The 20,426-nt window shown below is 41.2% G+C and overlaps 1 protein-coding gene across 6 annotated transcripts in view; it reads left to right on the forward strand.

Annotated features, from left to right (window-relative positions):
• FGD3 (FYVE, RhoGEF and PH domain containing 3) overlaps positions 1 to 20,426 on the forward strand; it is a 95,918-nt gene that overhangs the window by 35,653 nt on the left and 39,839 nt on the right. For 5 of the 6 annotated variants that reach the window (XR_001523893.3, XM_015640820.3, XM_015640822.3 and 2 more), the window contains exons 2-4: positions 11,884 to 12,054; positions 16,383 to 16,551; positions 17,627 to 18,224. Coding sequence is in view for 5 of the 6 variants with exons in the window: in XM_015640820.3 (XP_015496306.1) it covers positions 11,884 to 12,054; positions 16,383 to 16,551; positions 17,627 to 18,224 (938 nt within the window). In the remaining variant the exon portion in view is untranslated. Of the gene's footprint in view, positions 1 to 8,935; positions 9,151 to 11,883; positions 12,055 to 16,382; positions 16,552 to 17,626; positions 18,225 to 20,426 lie in introns of those variants that run through there. The other variant, XM_015640824.3, reaches the window with a different exon arrangement.

Here is a 20,426-nt window from a genome sequence, read left to right on the forward strand (position 1 = left end):
CTCAGGGCTGGTCCCTGGTGTGTCTCAGGAGGGCTGAGAGGTGAGGCAGGAGCACAGAAGAGGGGATGGACAATGGGGGATGTGCCCCACACACAGTGACGTGGTGACCCCACTGGAGAGAGGCTGGGGGAGCAACAGGGCTGTGCAGAGCAGGATGTGCACAGCAGGCTGTGCACTTGGCCTAACTTAGAAATTGCCAGAGCTGCAGCTGTCCTGTTTGGCTTCTCTGAGGAGTGCTGTCCCTCCTGGGCAGGGCAGGTGGGGACACACGGCTGCTGCAGACTTTGCATGTAATTCTGAATGCCAGATTTGGATATAGGGGGACCACACCTGAGCTCTAAGATAATCTCTGAATTCAGTTTATTTATGAGCTAGGATAACATGGCTTAAGGTGCCTTTTGAGCAGTAACTTTGCATGGTAACAATCATCCCAGTGTTTTGAGGGGTCTGCCCATCATATTCTGAAGGAGATCTCAGTGCCACAGGGGAGTGTGGCTCAGGACTGCAGCCAGTCAGTGCCATGATCAGTGACAGTCAGTGAGCTGGAATGTATCAATCATTCCCAGAGTCAAGCAGGGTGGCCAGGGCATCATCAATTATTGATTCTTATTGCAGTTCGTGTATGCACGTGCTTGATGGGTTTTGGTTTCTTTTTTTGGAAGGGCTGTGGAGGGCTCAGTGGTGTTTGCTGACACCAGTGTGCTGTCAAGGAAGCAGGAAGTGTCCTAGGCAATCTGGGGATGTATTCATGTCACTGCTTTGTTTTTATTGGTGGATGCTAACTCGGGTACTCACTTTACATGTGAAGGTATTGCTCTGAAAGGTGTCTTGTTCCTCTCCTTGTGATGCTGGCAGCAGCTAAAGCTCTCTGAAGCCAATATGCCATAATAGATCTGAAAAAACTCCAACCAAACAAAAATTATTTATCCACAACCCATTCTAAGCAACTGTTAGGATTATGATGTTAGTACTAAATTACACTCTCAGTGTCAATTATTATAAGAGCTCAAAATTGTAAATTTATTACAAGAGTCATTTATTATCTGAAATAATCTTGTAATGATCTTTTCTTTTACTGTCTTTCTTCTACAGTGAAAATTCTTTGGATTTTTCTTAATAGCATCTTAATTTCTATAATGGCTTTTATTTTTTAATCCCTCTAGTCATCCTTTCTTAATAATGCATCTTTGCCAATAAGCAAAGATGCATTGTATGCATGGATATTTCTCCATTAATGGAAGAATAATATATAATAATGATGCAGAAATTATATAGAAACCAGTAATTATTGAAACAGTGACTACCATGCAGTATGTGCTGTTTTATGCAATCTAATTTAAGACAAAAATATTCAGACATCCTGTGCAAGTGACATAGTTTATAATTATCCATGTTAGCTATACATATATATGGGAAAATGCTAGTTGCCTGTTATATTTTATGTAATGCTAGACCACTCTCTAAGTTTACTTAGGAATTGAAAGCTGTCACCTAAGCAAGAGAGAATGTATACTATTTTCACAATAATAATTTGGATGGATATTTTGGGTTAATGGTCTGATTCTGAAATTGTTGCCTGTTTCTGTTCAGCTTGAGCTTCCAACTTCTTAAAGATATTTCTTTTCAAATAATTTCTGGCAGAGTTGTAATTCAATTTTGAGATGAAGTATGTTGATTTTTTCTTTAGAATGAAGATTTAGCAGTCATTCACAGGGATTTTATTGTTTGTGATTTAAAACTGGTTTAAAACCCAAATGATAACTTGGGTTCTTGTGAAATGTCCTTGGTTTTCACATTGTAGTGGCTATGGATTGGGTGAAAGTGCAATTTTAGATAACAGGAGAGATGAAACAGCTGCTATAAATACCATGAATTAACTGAAGTTTTGTTGGGAAAACTAATACTAATTCCTTTTACTCCAATTTTTCTCTGTACTTTATTAGAGGCCTTTGATCTGGTGTTACTTTCTTTGGAGCTGAAATAGCTCCAAAGCTGAAATTTTGGCTGAAATAAAGGATGCTTTATGCTGTCCTGTGACTGGGATCCAAAATACTGGAAGTGGTTTGGTGGTTTTCAAGCTCTTCCACTCTATTTATCTGTGCATTGTTCCTGTGGACAACTTTAACCTTTCCCAGGTTCTTTTTCCTGCTCTCACTTTGGATCTTAGAGACTGTGGATCCCAGAGTGAGGAAGCATTGATCTAAGCCAAGTGCAAGGGGAAGAATCTGTCTGCTCTTGGTTCCTCCATCTGCAACGTACAGAAAATGTTTTTGTGTCTCTCCAGGGCTGGAAGAGATGTGGCTCTGGGATAACCTGGGTGTGTAGGTCTCTGGAGGAGCAGGGTGCAGAGCCTGAGGCTGCAGAGAGGGTAAAGATTGTGTTCTCTAGTCAGCTGAGAGACAAAGGACTCTGCATGCTTCAATGTGAATCAGGCAAAAGCCATTTATTTCACTTCTAAACATTGTTTATATTTACTTCTTATCTGGGTCTACACAGTCAGGCATTGTTTAATTGGGAGCTCCACTTTGTCCACGCATCTCTTGATCGGGAGCTCTGTGTGTCCACCAGGCAAGCACACATCTCTTTTCTTAATCTAATTGGTAGGTGCTGTAAACATCATTTTACTTGGTTTGACACCCCTTTGTCTGTCAGCTTTTCTGCTTCTTCTTTCTTCTTGCAACATCAGCTTTTTTATCCACAAAGATGACCTCATTCTTTAGTTCCAGAAGGTTAGGCTGGTTCATTTAGCCCATGTCCATTTTCCTGTAAATATGATTTTACATGTGGCCTTGCTTTGAGCAGAGAGGTTGAACTGGGTGATCTCTCCAAGCCCTTTCCAACCTCAAAGACTCTGTGGCTTGGCCATTTTCTGCCAAAGCTTTAAACTTCAGGCAGGGTGTTGCTGAGCCACACTGAGAGATGAAATATGTTCTGTTTTAGTAGTTATTGTGAAATTGTTCTGGATTTTGAAATATGCAGCTCTGCTGTCAAAATAGTGTAAAAATATTCACTGTGCTTTTCAATAATGAAGTAGAATTTTCTTAATTTCTGCAGTGTGGAGTGACAGCACATTGTGATCACACAGAAAAGCTAGTCCTGCCCTGCAAGGCTCACTTCTGTAGCAAAGAACCTGAGCTCAGTTTTACATACTTTTATTTAGTACCTAAATAGACTTTTAAATCAGCAAAGACTGATTATTGGTTTACTAAAACTAATGAAACAATTCAGGATTATAAAGAGAAAGCCAGTTGTTTGGGACACTGTTAGAGATTAATTGTATTGTCATTAAATCTTAAGGGGAGGGTAATTTTTACTCACCTTGCTGGTTAAATGAGATCTTGCACGTTGCAATGTGTGACATTCAGAATATGCACAGGCACATCAACTGAGCAGAGAGGGATCCTTGCATGCTGCATTTGTCATTAGGAATAACAATTTAATAATCTTTTAATAAAAGAAGAAATGAAACACATGAAACATTTTTTGACATGGTTTTGAATGAAGGCTGGAATTTGCTCACAGGACTTGATCAGGCTGTTTCTCCTCATTGTGTCTTTTAAATCACTGGAAGGTGGGTATTGTAATGCTTCTTTCTCTTCTTCCCCCTTCCCACCAGTTCTGGGAATTGGAGATCTGCCATCTTTCTCTTTGTTCTTGGGAGAGAATCCCAAAGACACTAAATCACCCAGCTGCAGGTAACCTGAAAGGAGCAAACTGAGATGGCTTTGGCTGCAGTAATTTGTTTGTAGAATAAATCTCTTCAGGTTTTTACAGTAATGGATCACTCTGGTGCTGCAATTCCTGTGTTAAAGTAGTACAGATGTGAGGTTGCAGGTGTATTATTAGCCTGAAATAGCTCTTTGATTTGCACAATCAGTGTAATTATAAATTAGGACTCTTTAATCATAATGAAAAAACTTTTATTTGTCAGGGGAAAAAGAAAAACAAACTCTCTGCTACTCTAAGAGGAAAGTCTCAGGAATGCTGAATAAAGATTCTGCCTGCATTCCCTTCATGGGGATCTGGTGTGTGCATCTTAGAGGAGAGTCATCCAATGTGGGCATCTTAGAGATGGTACAGACATCTGAAATCGGGGAGGGCTCTGAGCCTGTCAGGCAAAATGATACCTTCAACTTAGGAAATCTGTGGTGAAAATGAATTTATAGTTGCAGCTACACACTGCACATCATGCTCAGCTGCCTTTGGCTGATCTCTGGGGACACTGCAGAGGGATCACTTCTGTATGGGGTGTTCCCTTCTGGGAGACCAGGAGTTGTCTGTGGGAAAGCATCCCTGTGTCGTGGTGGAATCAGCCAGACTGAAACTGGAGACCAGAGCTAAACCGAGTTAATAACCAGAAACAGGAGATGCAAAGTGAGTTTGAATGGGGACGAGGCAAGGGGAGGAAAAGATAAGTAGAAATGTTGCTGCTGTGCTGAAGGGTCCCATAGTGGTGGTGTGTGGGACTTGTCCTGTGAGTCAGAGAAATGCCCTCACTTCTGCTCACCTGGCCAGGATGAGAATGATGAGGGTAAAATCATCATGAGAAATACTTTGCTATAACTAAAACTTCCTGAGACAGAGTCTGTTTCTAGTACTTACTTTAATTTTTACTCTGTGCATGTTATCTGCTCAATACTCAATCCTGAGCTCAGAAAAAAGGGCAAAAAGGCCCATTATCTTCTATCTTCAATGAATCCTTTTGCAAAAGAGAAAAGCAAAGCAAAACACAGTCTTACAAATTAACGAATTCTGGGTTTCATGTTAATTGTAATGAAATATATGAATGAAAACCAGTCCTCCTTTCCCCTTCAAAATTAGGCATCTGCAACAACTTAAGATGGACTTTGATATGTAGACCTTGGCATCTGCACCTTGGAATTAAGTCTTGAAATCTGCTGCTGAAGTTAAACAAGTTGCTTTGCATTTGATCACACAAAAGTAGGACAAGACTTGTGTGCACCCAAGAATGTGTCTGGCTGCTCATCCTCTCTTGCCTCCCTCTCTGGAGTAAAGGAACAGTGTTTGACAGCCCCATGTGATGTCTGAACCTCCTGATGTGTGCTGTGAGCAGTGTTCTGGCAGGGCTTTTGTCTCCTGCAATGTCAGGCTGGCTGACACCTACCCCAGGCTCCTTCTTCTTTACTTTGTCACTCTTTGTGCCTCAGTCTTTTTATGTCATCTAACCTGCTTTTCTTACTAGATGGGAGAATCTCAGGGGTTTTTCTCTTCTACCTTTGATGTTGTGTCACAGAAAGTTACTGTGGTGATTATTTTAGCCTAATTAAGCCATGCCATTTGAGGGGGAAAGTCAGCTAAATGATTCCTCCAGGAGAATGAGATTTTCACAGCCTCTTTGTTATATTTTGTTAGATCATAAAAGTTTGTAATTGCCTTCCATTTATGGGGATTTGATGTTCAGTATCCCCTAATGTCTATTTTCTTTATGTCAATATGAAGAGCAGGCTAAATGTAAATATTGAGAAGACTATGGCTAAATGCAGGAATTTACTTACCAATGAACAGTCTCCAGCCCCAGACAGAGAAATTAAACATGCTGTTTTCAAGTTGGAAATCTGTTTCCTGTGTGCCTTGTGGGAATGTCACTGGAAGCTTGAAATCATAAGTTTGCCAGAGTTTGGGACCAGATCCGTAAAGATATGCCCAAATTCTGAGGTATTTTAGAAATGCTAATGCAAAAGTTACTGCTGAGCACCTGAGTCCAACTCAACTGAGAGATGAAACCCAAGGCCAGACTGATACTCTCCAAAGGGATACAAATATAAACAAAATAAGAAAGAATAACTGTGGTACAAGATTGTCACAGAACATCATGAGAGAACTTGAGAGTTGCCACTCAGATAGGTGGGTGTCAGTCTCTTCTCCCAGTTAACAAATGACAGGACAAGATGAAACAGCCTCAGCTTGTGCCAGAGGATGTTTAGGTTAGATACCAGGGAAAATTCCCTCACTGAAAAGGTGGTCAAGCCCAGGACAGCAGTGGAGTGTTCAAATAGGGGAAGTGTTCAGAAATGTGTGGAGGTGACGCTTGGGGACATGGTTTAGTGGTGAACATGCAGGTGGTGGGGGGATTGATGGTTCAAGCTGGTGATCTCAGAGATCTGTTCCATTCCTAATCATTCCATGATCCTATGATACTGTGGAAAACACACAATGCTGATAGTGGTTCAGGACATTGACTGCATAGTTCATTATCACACTCAGCAGCACTGCAGACACAGATCTAGAAATTAAAATATTTGTGTTAAACCACATGGGAGGACATATATAAATACTTAAAAAAACCTCTCAAGCGTCCCAAAATCCATCAGTCCTCATCTATACTCCAGCAGAATTTAAATTATAATCACTTAGAAGTTTATTAGCAAAACAGAGTGACAGAAAAGACTGATAAACCTGCACAGCCCTGTGGTTTGGGGCTGACTCCTGTGACTGGAGGGAGGCTGGGGCTGTGCAGCAGAGCCGTGTCCTCAGTGTGGATGTTAACAGGGGGCTCAATTAAAACACAGTCAGTAAAAACACCAGACCTTTTTTTAAAAACTTTGTACCAATAACCCCAGGACCTGAAGGTAAGTGCTTGCTAACTGCAGTACCACATCCTGTTTCATACAGGAAAGAAAAATATTTTTGTTTCGGGGCTTTATTGTGCCTGTTGTTAGTCCTGGAGGAGAATATATTCTGTGGTGCTTTACTTTGTTTTCTTTCTCATTTTCCTTCTGAGTGAAGTGCCTGCTCGATTTTTTTGTCTGGTTTTTTTCCTTTACCCAGTGTAAAGTTTTATGTAATGCCTTTTTGGCAGCAGGATTTCTGAGACATGCTTGTATTTTTGCCTTTTCTTTACCTTGTCATTGGGTAAGTACCAAGATTTTGTCAGGAATTTGGTTTGCACATCTCTGTTGAGTAGTGCTGCAATAAAGAATTAGGTGTTGAAGCTCCTCATTTCTGTCACTCAGAACTCTTCTGACCATTGTAATTATATAAATGTAAAGTAAACACTGAAGAATCACTTTTATAGCCAATTTTTAATAGCAGCTTGCCAGCTAAGCCATGTGTGAGGGAAAGGCTCTGGTGCCCAAGCTGCCCCTGCAGTGCTGGGGGACCAGAGAGCCTGGACTGATGCTGCATTCCTGATTCATGTGGGACTGAAAGTGCCAGCAGGGCTTCTGGCTGGACAAATGTGAGTCTGGAGGGTGAAGTTTTTAAATTTACATGCAGGATAGAAACTGAGGGCTGTGCTGTATACCCTGTCTGGAGAGCATTGGGTGGGCCAAGGAGTGTGCTTTATTGTTGTGAAGAAAGGGTTGATGAAGGTCTGTTGAAAAGCTAATTCTTTAAATGAAAATAAATGAAAATAAAGATTAAATGAGTAATTAAAATTCTGTGAATGGTTTCTTTAAAGCAGTTGTGGAGAAATCCCAGGCTGCAGGATCAAGTGTGAAATGTCCCAGAGGCAGAGGAATGTTGGAAGAGCTTTGCAGAGGTACCTGGATTAGGTGCTGTTTTGGATAGGGCAGTAAAAACAAGATTGCAATGACAGATACGAGTGTGTAAAAGAGGTTTTTACTCCTTTTATGTAAAAACCTGATCAAGAAGAGCAGAAGCCAGAACTGAAAACTCCTTTCTCCAGAATCTGCCTGTTGTGATTCAGATGATGAGAGATGTAAAGTGTGTGCCAGTGCTTGCTGGTAAAGCACAGCCTTTATTTGGATTAGCTTGCAGGAATGTGCTTTAGGAGAATCTAATGAGAATAAAGGCAGGGTATTTTGCTGCAGGTTTATGAAAGATACAATGGTAATGATGATGACACTAGAGATGCTGTGAAACATCTGTTAGAGAAAGCATCCTCTCCTAAAGCAGTTAAAATTAGTCAGAACAGGATGAAAGTACAGCAAATCCAAAAATCCCAAGTAGTAGTGTTATAGGTCTAGGGAAACTTTTGGTCCTTCTTGTGCTTTACATGCACAAATTTGTTGATTTTAGTGATGCAATTCTCTCTGTGAAAAGCTTTTTTTTTGTGTCTGTGTTTCTGTGGTGGTGTGAGGTGAACTGAGTATACCAAATTTCTGGCAGCCCTGCTCAGACTGAGGGATTTGGCAGGGTTTCTCAGCACTGTGTTTTTGTAAGAACCCAAAGCAGCAGCCCCTCTGTGGCTCCTCAGAGATGGAGTCTGCCCTGAAATGCAGCATTCATTCAAAAATTTTAGATTTTGCTTCATCCTTCATTATTTCCTGTGGAGATTCTGATGGGAGAGCAGGATAGGGGAAGAAGAAGCTTTGAACATTTTGAAGACATTTGATGTAAATCTTCTAGCAAGCTCCATCTCTTGCTGATAGAATTGCATTTATTGTCACTTTCTGTGGTCCCCCATTTCCCTTCTCAGACTGTGAAGCAGACTGTGAGTTTGTGTCCTGAGAACTGTGTTTTTGTTGGTTTCCATGACATGTTATGGCTGTTACTGACTGTTCTTGCATTAAAATCACTCTATACCTAAACAAAAATCTCTATAAAAATACAAAAGAGGCCTACAAGAGAGCTAGAGAGGGACTTTTTACAGGGGTATGTAGTGACAGAACAAGGGGGAATGGCTTCAAACGAAAAGAGCTTAGGTTTAGGTTGGATGTTAGGGAGAAATTCTTCTCTGCGAGGTTGGTGAAGATCCAACCATCCCCAGAAGTGTTCAAAACCAGGTGGGATGAGACTCTGAGTAACCTGGTCTAGTGGAAGGGAGCTGGAACAAGATGCTTTTTGTTTAAGGTGCCTTCCACTCCAAAGCATTCTGAGAATCGGTGATTCCACTATCTAGCTTTCTCTTTTCTGTTTCAGAAGATTCAGGCTTCTAAAGCATCCACATCCTCTGTGTTGCCTTTCAGAGGGTTTGAAAGTCAAAGCCAGCAGTAATCTCCTGTGACTTGTGCTTAGCACACTCCTCCACGGGCATTTGCCACGTTTATATGCTTTGACTCACCAACCGCAGTGGGGTCGGAAGTGAGCTGGGGGAGGTCAGTTCCTGTGAACATGGCATTTAACCCATTAAATTAAAGCTGCAGCAGGAGCTGTTCTTCCTTGTTTTCGGCTGTCTTGCAGCTTAAGCAAGTCAGAAAAAATGTGTGAGTCTCTGCTTGAGCACAAGTAAGTGATACACCTCTCTTTTGGTGGGGAATTGCAGTCCATGCCAGATTCTTGCTTGCTTTGAAACATAAATGTTTGCTTGATTGCATCTGTTTCTGAAAGCTTATGGTGGTAACTTTTCTGTCACTCTTTTTTGCTGAATTTGGTGTTTTGGAATGCCAGAAAAATGTCAGCTAATTGTTGTCAGTGTCACTGAGCTGGGTTCTGTAGCAGGGCTGTGCACACGCTGCCCACACCCCTGCTGAGGTCCCAGCTGCGCTGTGGACAGGAGGAAGAAGTGAGCTTTGAGTGGTTTTGAGGAAAATGCTGGAGTTCATAAAACAGCATAAGAGGAAGAATTTATATGTGAATTTATAAAATAAGGGTCAAAACACCCTGCTTTGCAGTACTGTAAATAGTGATTAGAGGTTTAAGCTCAGACAAAAGGGTGTCTGGTGGTGCCTCACATTTGACACCAATGAAGGAAACACTAGGTTTTGTTTTCAGTATAAAAAAGTAAGGTGGCTTACAGCAATGAATCCCAGGAGGAAAGAAACAGGAATTGGGTTTTAATTCCTTCTGAAACTTCAGAAAGTGATACAGTATAGTCCTATTTTTTGTGGCAGTGGTTGAAGAATCGCTGATGCTTAGGGTACCTTGTACTTCATCCCAAGTCAGCGTGGGTAGCTGGGCTCAGCTTGGGATGTCCAGCTGGGCATCCCCTAGAGATGGATGTGGTGCCTGGGGGCAGGAGAAGCTGTGGCTCTCCTCCAGCTGCTGTGGGGGACTGTGGATGTGTCTGGCATCTACCAGGACTTCAGTGCTGAAACCAGTGCCTTGTGTCATCAGACAGCACAGCACAGGTTAGAGGGATCTTCTCCAGTTTTCTGGAGCTGTGGTAGGTGCAGAGATTTGTCCTCTGAGGAACTGGATCACTGGAGCAATTTTTAAGAAAAGACAACATTGCTAGATTGCATTCCTGTCACGCTGGTGAATACCTGCTGAAACACTGGGCTCTGTTTTCTGCACGCCGCCCTTCTAATTTTCTCAAATTCAGGCTTTTCCCTTGTGCATTGTTTTAATTTCTGGCTTTGTTGAGCTACTGTTCACAAGGAAGAAGTCCTAGCCCTTCCCCTTAAAAGCTGGCCTGTGGCAGCACTGCTGCTGTCACAGGGAGCTTTTGGTACCCAGAACTGAGCCATCAGCGTAAATTCTGTCAGTGATGATGTGTTTGCAGTAATGTATTAATCTTCTTTAATAATCTTGTCTGTTTTCACTGCATTTTTCTGTTAAATGAAATTATATTTGAATAGAACCTAGTACTTTTAATTTCCTGGTTTTAGCTGGAAGGATGTTTTAATAGCTGGTCTCAAATCTGCTGAAAAGAAGATTTTTGTGGTAGAAATGCTAATGAAGCTTCAACCAGCAACAACTGGCAGCCATACATGGGGAATTTAGGGATTGTATATTTGGGTGGCAGAGATCAGTAAGTAGATTTGTGCCATCTGAATCTATTTTTGACAACAAAATCTTCAGTCTGCACAGCTCAGATCCAGGGACTTTATTCAAAAGGTCACATCCTGTTTTAATACCATTGATATAAATACAGGATAATTTAGTTGATGTGAATGGGAGTGCTTTTCATTTCAGGTTGTTGATCTTAATAGGAATCTGGCTGAAAGTAGATTGCATTTTTGAAGCTAAAGCCATGTTGAAGACATCACAGAAAGGCAAAGACTGGTTTTTCACCTTTAGATGAATCCTATCTATGTGATACAGGCTACACTCCACTCTGGCGAGATTCTGGTAAATTCAGCTAGTCCATTTCAAAACAATAATAGGAAAAGAATGTTTGTCATGTTTTCTTTGCCCTTTTTTAGTGCATTTATGTTCAAATTTCTAAATTTGATGTGTTTTTTCATTTCTGAGAAGTGCCAGAACCCTATATATTTATATGTTCATACGCAGGAACTTTAAACCACATTCCTTTTTAAACTCTTTTTTTTAACCTTCTCATGACACACTAGAAAAGCTGACATAAGGGTTTTGTGTAGGCTTGCCACAAGTCCAGAAAAACTCCAAATCAAATACTGCAGGGTCCATGATGGTTTGTTTTCTGAGTTTTCACAGAAGCGAATCAAGAATGTAAAACTGAAGACCAAGATTTGTATTAATCACATCTTCCTCTGTGTTGCCACTGGATTGTATCTTAATGGCATCTTCTACACTGGAGCCTTTTGCAGGCATGTTAATATTTTATGTAAGGAGTGGTAATAAATAGGCATAAAATGCAATTAGTGATTAAATGACTGATTAAATCTCAAGAAATGGCATTTGTACCATTCCCACCACGTGGAACATATTTCTGAATCATCCTATTACAGTTGTATTTTTTATCAAGTAACATAACTTTATATGCTGCAGCACTTGTATTTCTGTTTGGAGAAATCCTTTTGAAATGGTTTTTAGCTGTTATATTTGCTCTTTGATTTTGTGTGTCTGTGGTAAAGAAGTAAATAATTAATTAAAGAAAGGATTGCTGAAATTCTGCCTGTCTTATCAGTCAGGCAGTTTAACAGGGCTGTAAAGGCTGGGTGTATTGGTTGTAATAATTTGTGAGTGAGGGGCTCACCCCTCTCCTTCTCCCCTTCCCTTCCTCAGGAGCTTGGATGAGTGACATACTTCCAGAAGTAGCACAAATTTTCTTCAGGATCAATAGGACAAAATAAATACTGGCTTCTTTCCTTTGCTCAGGTTGCCCTTGTTCTCCTTTTCGAATCAAGTGTCACATTGACTCCAGTCCCGTGTTGGAAGCATGTGGGGAACTGCAGCACCTCAGCTCAGCACAATGTCTCCATCAGGCTGGAAGGAAGCCCAAAACCAAAACTGCACTGGCCAAAATGCATCCTCTACAGAAACCCCAAGGCAAGTAGCTTTGTCCTTCTAGAAATTGTATAAGCTCCTATTGCACAGGAAGTATAATATTTTAAAATTATTGTTTTGATTTGAGTCACAGCAAAACAGTTACTTTTACATTGTAATGTATGGCTGGTAAGGTTTTATTATCTTCATTTTCCACTGTTAGATGACCACCTAGAGAAGCCTTCAAGAAGAAATTGATTCAGCAATAACCAATTACTTAGCTTGTCATTTTATATTTCTTGTCCTGTTGTTATACCTCCTGTAGCTATGAAGTGTAAGTTGAATTTAACAATATTGTTTATATTTTTGATAAATCTTTTTAGAAGCAGTAATAGGTTTATAAAAATTAGGTTTATATAAATTAGGTAATAATATCTTATTGTTAAAACCTGATCTGTTTTCCATTTATTGTAAAACTATGCATGGCAACAGGAAATGCCTAAATAGAACAAATGTATTTTGAAAATATGAAGTAGAAGCTAAATCAATCACCTGTGGGCTGTGGTACTTCTACAGAACTGCCACCTAATAGTCAAGTAGGTGGCAATCCCAAAGTATGATGGAAGAGGAGCCATGAAGAAACGTGTTCCAGCTGTTCTCCAGCTGTTCTTCTGGTCTCCCCAGGCTTCTGAAGTCTGCCAAAAAGACTGCAGGAAATTTCTTGAAAGAGAATAAATTATTTTCATGTTTCTTCATCAGCAAAATGACATGTGGTCTCTCTTTGTAATGCTTTGTAATGTTTTCCAAGAGCCCCACTCTCAACACCCCATGCTTTGTAGAGTTGATTACCCTGGTGTATGTACTGGGTGCTTGCCTCAAGGGAATGCAAAAACATGGAGCTTGAGAGGTGTTTGGAACAAAGGAAGCTAAGCCTCAAGAAGGCACTAGGTTCACAAACCAATATGTTTAGCAGATATGGGTCCATGTGATAGATGGTCATTTTCTTCTGAAAAAGAAGATATTTTGGTGTTGTACACATTGAGCCATTGCCCCACCACCCACTCCCAATTAAAAAATATCTATACAAAAGCAATTCAGCCTTAAACAACAACAAAGCAAGCATTGCATTTTCTGGAAGTAAACCTTAAACATTAAGTTAATTTACTAATCCATGCTTGAAACATCTCACATGGTCTGTGTGGTCTTTATGGGCTACATCACAACCTCTAGGTGAAAACTCCAAGTTTCATTAATGGTTGTTCCATTGTCAGTAAGAACAACAAAAAGGAATAGCAAAAGTGTCTATTCAGTGAGATCTGGAATAAATTCATCTGGTGCAAATACTTTGCTGTTGTATTCATGGCACTGATTTCCAGTCAATGAGGATGTAAACTGTTTTTTCTATGTGTGTATTTCAGAAAGTTGGAGGGATCCTAGTTAGGTTGCTTTGAAGCCATGAGCTGCTGTGGAAAACCTTCAGCAGGAGGAGGAATGAGGAGAGACCTTTCCAGCATGTGGCTTCAGCCTTCAGGCAGCACCTGAAAATGCTTTGAAACACTAATATCTTCCATGTAGCAAACTTCTAGCTGAAAAATCAGAGTTTGGGTGGAAAGGAACCTTAGAGTTTATCATGTTCCATCTCCTGCCATGGGCAGGGACCCCTTCCACTGGATCAGGTTGCTTCAAGCCCTGTCCACCTGGCTTGGACACTTCCAGGAATAGAGAAGTCACAGCTTCTCTGGGCAACCTCTGCCAGAGCTTCACCACCCTCACAGGGAAGAATTCATTCCCATCTAACCCTGCCCTCAGTTAGGAAGCCATTCCATCTTGTCCTGGTGTCCCAGGCCCTTGTCCAAAGTCCCTCTCTGGCTCTCTTGGAGAGAGAGCATTTTAGGCACCAGAAGAGGCTGTAAGCTCTTCCTGGAGCCTTCTCTTCCCCAGGCTGAACACCCTGCCAGCTCTTTCAGCCCATCTCCAGAGCAGAGAGGCTCCAGCCCCTGCAGTGGCCCCCTCAGGATTTGTTGTAACAGATCAACGTTGTTCTTGTGTTGGGGTGCCCAGAGCTGTAGGTGGGGTCACATCAGAATGGAGAGAGGGGGAGAATCTGCCTTACCTGCTGCTCATGCTGCAGGTGGGGATGAGGTTCTGAGCTGTCAGTGCATGTGGTCAGGTCATGTCAAACATCTTGACAACCACACTCCAAAATGCTTCTCCCCAGAGCTAATCTTGTTCCATTCTCCACCCAGTCTGCATCTGGGATTGCCTTGACCCAGGTGCACTTGGCCTTGAACCACATCTGGTGGGGCTGAAATTTTGCTTGCTAAGTAGTTCTTGGTAGGGTTAGTGGCTTTGCCTCCATGCTGACATCTCCATGTCTCAACATTACTTCAGTAGGTAAAAATTCAGAATTAACAAAAGTGTTTTCCTGCTTACTTTTGGTCCAGTGCAGAGTGTCTTGTCTGAGGTGATTTAGATGATTCCACTAACAGGAAAGACATCAAATGTTTGCATGGACAGCAGTGAGACCCAGTGTAAATGCTTTTACAATATTATTATAAATATTATAAATGCTTTTACAATATTACTGTAAAACCTTTGGGTGTTATGGATCAGGGCCAGCTTTGAAGGCCTGATATGGGGTATGTGGGGTAGGCTCTGACATGTCTGCCTGCTGCACTCTGCACCCTCTGTAAGGAGCACAGAGCTTGTCTTTGGCTAGATGCACCAGATGGCTGTGTGGATACTTGTTTTTATATTTTATATTTTTTTAAATATTTTTACAAGGAAAAATATAGCCAGACACTCACTGGTCACATGGTGTGCACTTGAAAACCTGGTGAACATAACACAGATCTTCACCATACCATTTATATGCAAGAAGATTTTCTTTTCCTGTTTCCCTGTTATGCCTACATAAGATAGGGATTGTAGAGGTCTTTTCAAGATTGGATTAACAACTTTATTTTAGGATAGGAATTTCAGATGGTTTTGGAGATTGGGCAAATCAGTCCTTTTATAGGAAGAGGACCTGTCAGATCCTTAGAAAATTTGATTTTATTCTTTCATGCTGAAATAAACTCAGTAATGTAAGAAGTTTAAAATCTGCCCTGTACTGAGGACTCCAAAATGCTTTAACAGCTCTTCATCACTGACCTTGGCCACTGCCTGGCTGTGACTACTATGGCAGCTGCCCAGGGCAGACATCTGGGCTGATGTGGATCTTAAACAGATGCAAAGCCTTCTGTAAGAAAGGGACAATTAGAATTCACTTTCTGGGTGCATGTGCCTCTGTTTGTGCTCCTCAAGTGAGTAATATTCAGAATAGTTGTTAACTCAAGCCCCGTTACAGTGCTGGTCACGTGTGCCAAATGGATGATCAGAGTCAGAAATGGTTGAAAGAAACTGTTCTAGAAAATGTTTTTTAATACAACATGTAGTTAGAATTTCCTCATTTAACCTGTCAGCTCCTTGGATAGTCTAGGGAGCACACTTGGCAGTGCTACTCCATGCAGTGTGTGCTTTGGGAACAATCCCACAGCCAGTTTTCCTGCCTTCCAGTGTCAGTCCCAGCAGCTATGGGAGTTGCCTTCCCTGTATGAAACCATGACAGCATGGGAACCTGTTACTGCCTGTGTGTGATAAATCCTTTACTCTGCAATGGAAGATCTGAACAAATTGTTTAAAATGGCATTACATTTTAATGCCCTTTTTTTAAATACTGTATTAAACTTTGTACCTTGGCCTCCTTTTGAGTCCTGAAGCGGAATGTGAGTGTTCTTACAATACTTGTTTTATTTATACCGTGCACAACTCAACATAGAACCAAAAGAGGAAGGAAATTTGTGAAGACGACTATACCACAGACAAGAGGGGGAGGGAGAATGAGAGGAAGAAAAGCCATTATGTTCAGCCTGTGGCATTTTGGACCAAGCAAACACAAGGCACTGAAATCCATGCTGGGGCTGGGTTTTGATGGTTTATTTTGGGATGTGGTTCATCCCTCTGCCTTTTTTTTCCCCCAATATGAGATTCAATGGGGTGCCAGAATTTTGAGAAGTCATGGAAGGGGAAGCTCATTAGTGTGATTGAGATGGCAAGCAAACTTTTAAACTGAAGTGTAAGCTGTGCATCCTGTTTGGTAATGAGGAAGCAGTGCAGTGCTGCAAGCCACTCAGTTTGTTAGCACGGCTAAGCCAGCTGTAGACACACAAAATAGAAGCCTGACATTTTTCTTTAGCAGCTTGCTTTGGTGTAAGCAATACTTCAGGACTGCACCTGTGCCACTTAAAAATAAGGAGGAAAGAATGCATACCTCTCGGTCTGGATTTTGTTTCCAGTTTAGGATAAAGAAAATGGAGATTTATCCTGTTTTTTCCCTTCTCTTTCATTAGTACCTCCTAAACCTGTCCATCTCAAACCTGGGCAGGAAAGAATTCCTCCTGCACCATCTCGGCCTTTGCCAGCTGATCCCAAGTCATCAAGGAGCTTAGCACCTGGAGAGGAAGAAATACCAATATCAGCAGGAGTCAACACGCTCATTGAGAAATTTGAAAGTATTAGGTAAATATGGCTTTGAGAGATCTACTCTCCCTTTTCTGCATTTTTAACTTAAAATGTAACAGTAGAAAACATTAATTGTGATGATCACATGGAAAGTCCTCTTGGGATGTTTTCTACTGCAAGTGCAAAGCTTCACTGAGGACAAAGTAACTTTTTAATAAAAGCTGCAAATTTTAATTTGTAACATACAGTTATGCTTAAGGAGCTTAAGACCTACTGAATTTGGTAAGATTCTAACAGAGACAAGTAGCCCACAATCTGCTTTCAGTAAGTTGGTTCAATGTGGGAATTGCAGCATAGGAACTTGATTGTTACGATATGAAATAATTGAGTTTTCTGTCTGAGATACAATAAACATCAGCTCTTGCTTCTTGGAGGCAGGGAAGGGTATAGAGTACTGTGAAACAATGCCATGTGCAACAGCAGCTGTTCTGAAACTTTGCATATGAAAGACTCTAAATTGGATAAAATACATGTATTTTGCTGTAAAACCAGCTCATTTTACAAACACATGAAATATTTCCCTGAAAAACAAATCTGCCTGATGGAGCTAAGTGATGGGGTTTTTTTCACAAAGAGGGTGATGGAGAGAGGCACCGTACTGTGCCTTGGAGTGTTATCACCCAGGTGAACCTGTTGTGTTTCAAAAAGGAAAAGCAGTGCCTTCTCATGCTGCAGTGCACCCTCTCTGGCAGAAGATACCTTGCCACAAAAACTTTGCTCTGTTGAAGAATGAGAGTTCCTGTTTAAATGAGCCCAGAACCAATTGCTTCTTTTTAGAGCAATTCCTTCTTCTCTGAGCCCTCAAACCAGATTGTTCTTCAAGGTGGCATGGAAAGCACTAAAGGCCCAGGATTCTGGTGCTGCCATTTCAGTCGAGTGCAGGGGTGATGTTTTTTCATTGGATGTTGTTGGGTGATCATTATTATTGCAGTGTGCACACTTTTACCTTCTGGGATTGTCAGTGGGGTGCAAGAAATACAGCTTGAATCAAAGGACAGTCAGACCCTCCCTTGCAGGGCACTTGTGAAACCCGAGTGTTAATATGACTGTGGTGCGTTCTCTCCACCCACAGGCAACCTGTACATATTCTTCAAAGAAACCAGCTAAATTTAGCTCTTAAGATGGAACCTGGCCTGGATTCATCCAAGCAGACGAGCTTGTGTGACTGTGACACAGCAGCTTCTGGTGGCTCTTCCACGAGTGACAAAACTGAATTGGATGAGGCCGAGCCCAATGTAGCGTGCAGCACGGATCTGACTAACACAGACATCATGAAAATCAAAGAGCTGAGCATAGGTGATAACAAAAGCCGTGAAGACTGTACTACTGTGACTGTGAGCAAAGAGCCCCAAGAAGAGCTTGGCAATAAAGACTCAAGTGCAGAACTGAATGGGAGTGGTAAAATTCCCAACAGAGACAGCGGCATTGACAGTCCTTCTTGTAGTGTGGCTGGGGAAACGTTCCCCAGTGAAGAAGGGGCAGAGCAGAGGAAGCCCAGCATGGCTGGGAACCCAGGAGAGGTGGAACCTGACAGAAAGGGCACCAAACCTTCCTCTGTAGAGCAGAAGAGAGACTCCATGCAGGATGAGGACAGTGACATTGATGAAGGAAGCAGTGAGGAGCAAGAGATAGCAGAAGTGCCAAAGTTAGAGTATTTGGATGTAAACAAGGTAAGACAGCTTGTTCCTTACTATTGAGCGCTCAGAAACCAGTTCTTGACATCACACATTGTTTGGATTATTTGCTTGGCTGGTTTTTCCTCAAAGGATCATGATAAGTCAGTATTATTTCCTGCTTTATGCAGGTCCTAACTTATTCCTGACCTAGACAGTCTTTTAGAAAGGTTCCCAGCTTGCTTTTAAAGGTTTCATATAAGAGAATCCATCACAGCCAGAGGTAAGCTGTTGAAATTCAAATACTTTTGTAGATTGAGACTCCCAAGTTGTGTTTATTGTTTGGGTTTGTCTAGGTTCAGCTTGCTAGAGCATGTTGTATTCCGTGGAGCTTCATGTTATTCAGAGAGTTAATTGGAAAGTGCATCTTGCAGGGTCAGGACCTTGCAAACAGGCAGGATCAGAATCTTGTCTCACACAGAATTTAGAGTGGTTTTTTTACAGAAATCTGTGCTTTTGTTGGTGTGACCACGTCTGGAGTGCAAAGTTGTTGTTTTAATGTTGTTTTATGTTGTTTAAAGTTGTTTTATGTCAAATTACTCTTCAGGAAACTGAAGCGGGAAAAGAGATTTTTCTTTGATTCCAAACTAATGTAGTCCAGGCTGTTGTGTATTTGCAGCAGCTATGTAAGATTAATGACAGATTCCTTTGATTATCAGCTTATCAGGACAGTTATTTTTAGAAAAAATGCTGTTAAAAGAGATTTGACTTTTTTCCAGAAAAAAAAACCCCAAGAATATTGCAAAATATCTGCAAAATATTCCACTTTTTGCACTTTTTGTTTGGTGGCTCGTTTTGGTTGTATTTGGGGGCGTTTGGTTTTGTTAGTTTTCCCCCCCCCACCAAGCCATGATGACAGTGAAGTTAATATTTGGGATTTTTGTGTTTTGAAGGATATGATGAGCAGCTGCAGCTAATGATCTGTAGCTAGTGAAGTGCAGCATCCACACCTCAGTTTGTACAAATTTGGGTGGTTCTTTTGAAATCACCAAGCAGATCATGATTTGTGTCTGTCAAGCACTTGTCCCTTGGGAAATGTGAACATTAGAATGCATTTCTTAGTTTTTAGGTCAATCATCTGGTGACTATAAAAGAGCAGTGAAAATGGCAAACAAGTTCTCAGAGCTTGACAAGTGTGTTTATACATACATACACATGCTGTGACACACTTTAATTATTTTATATTCATAATGGGTGTGTATGTACATGTGTGCCACTGAAATATTATTTAAAAGATATGTTATTAGTTGCAACAGGCCAGGAAGAAAGCAAAGAATTGTAGAATTTCCTGAGTTGGAAAGAACCCATAACAATCATCAAAGTCCAACTTCTGGAAAATAATACATTACATTGAAAAAAATCTTTAATATGGTAATTAAATATACAGTTTGGACTAGGAATGCTGTATCAAACCAACTGTGACAACCCCAAGCTAAACACTTTATCATATGATTAAGAAGTTCTTTGTTGACAAATGCCAATGTTTTGTAAGACATCAATGATTTGATGGCTGTTTTTAAGTCTTGTTAGGTTAAGTGTCCATCTAGTAGGAAATAAAGATGACAAAACACAGAATTAGGAGGTTTTAATTCTCTGGAGCTCACCTGGTGCATTTATGAGAGAGGTAACTCCAGAAGAAAACACACCTGTTTTGGTTTTTTTATATTACCCTTCTTCCTGAGGTGCATTTTTGTGATGCACTGCAGGTTTTCCCTGGAAGTTTGAGCTGATTTCTCCATCTAAAAGGCAGTTTGGAGTTTACCAAGCTACACTAAGTCACCTTGTTTTTGCAGTCACATTGAGGAGGAAGGCTGAGAGAGCAGCTGCCTCTTCTTCAGTGTAAAGATTGTGCCCTCTTCTGGGAGCACATTGGGGGAAACCAATTTCTCTGTCCACATAAAACCACAGAATCATGATGGTTGGAAAAGACCTCCAGGATCATTGAGTGATCTAACACTGATCTAACACTCACAGGTCCACCACTACACTGTGTCCCTAAACACCACATTTACCTGGGTTTTGAGCACTTATGGGGTGGTGCCTCCACCACTTCCCTGGGCAGCCTCTTCCAGTGCCAGACCCTTCAGTGAAGAAACTTTTTCAAGATATTCAATCTAAACCTCCCCTGGCACAACTTGAGGTCTTTCCCTGCTCCCCCCTTGGATTCTGCTGCAGATTTGGGGCACTATGGACTCAGGG

Source organism: Parus major, chromosome 12, assembly GCF_001522545.3.
Source record: "Parus major isolate Abel chromosome 12, Parus_major1.1, whole genome shotgun sequence".
NCBI classification, from domain to species: Eukaryota; Metazoa; Chordata; class Aves; order Passeriformes; family Paridae; genus Parus; species Parus major.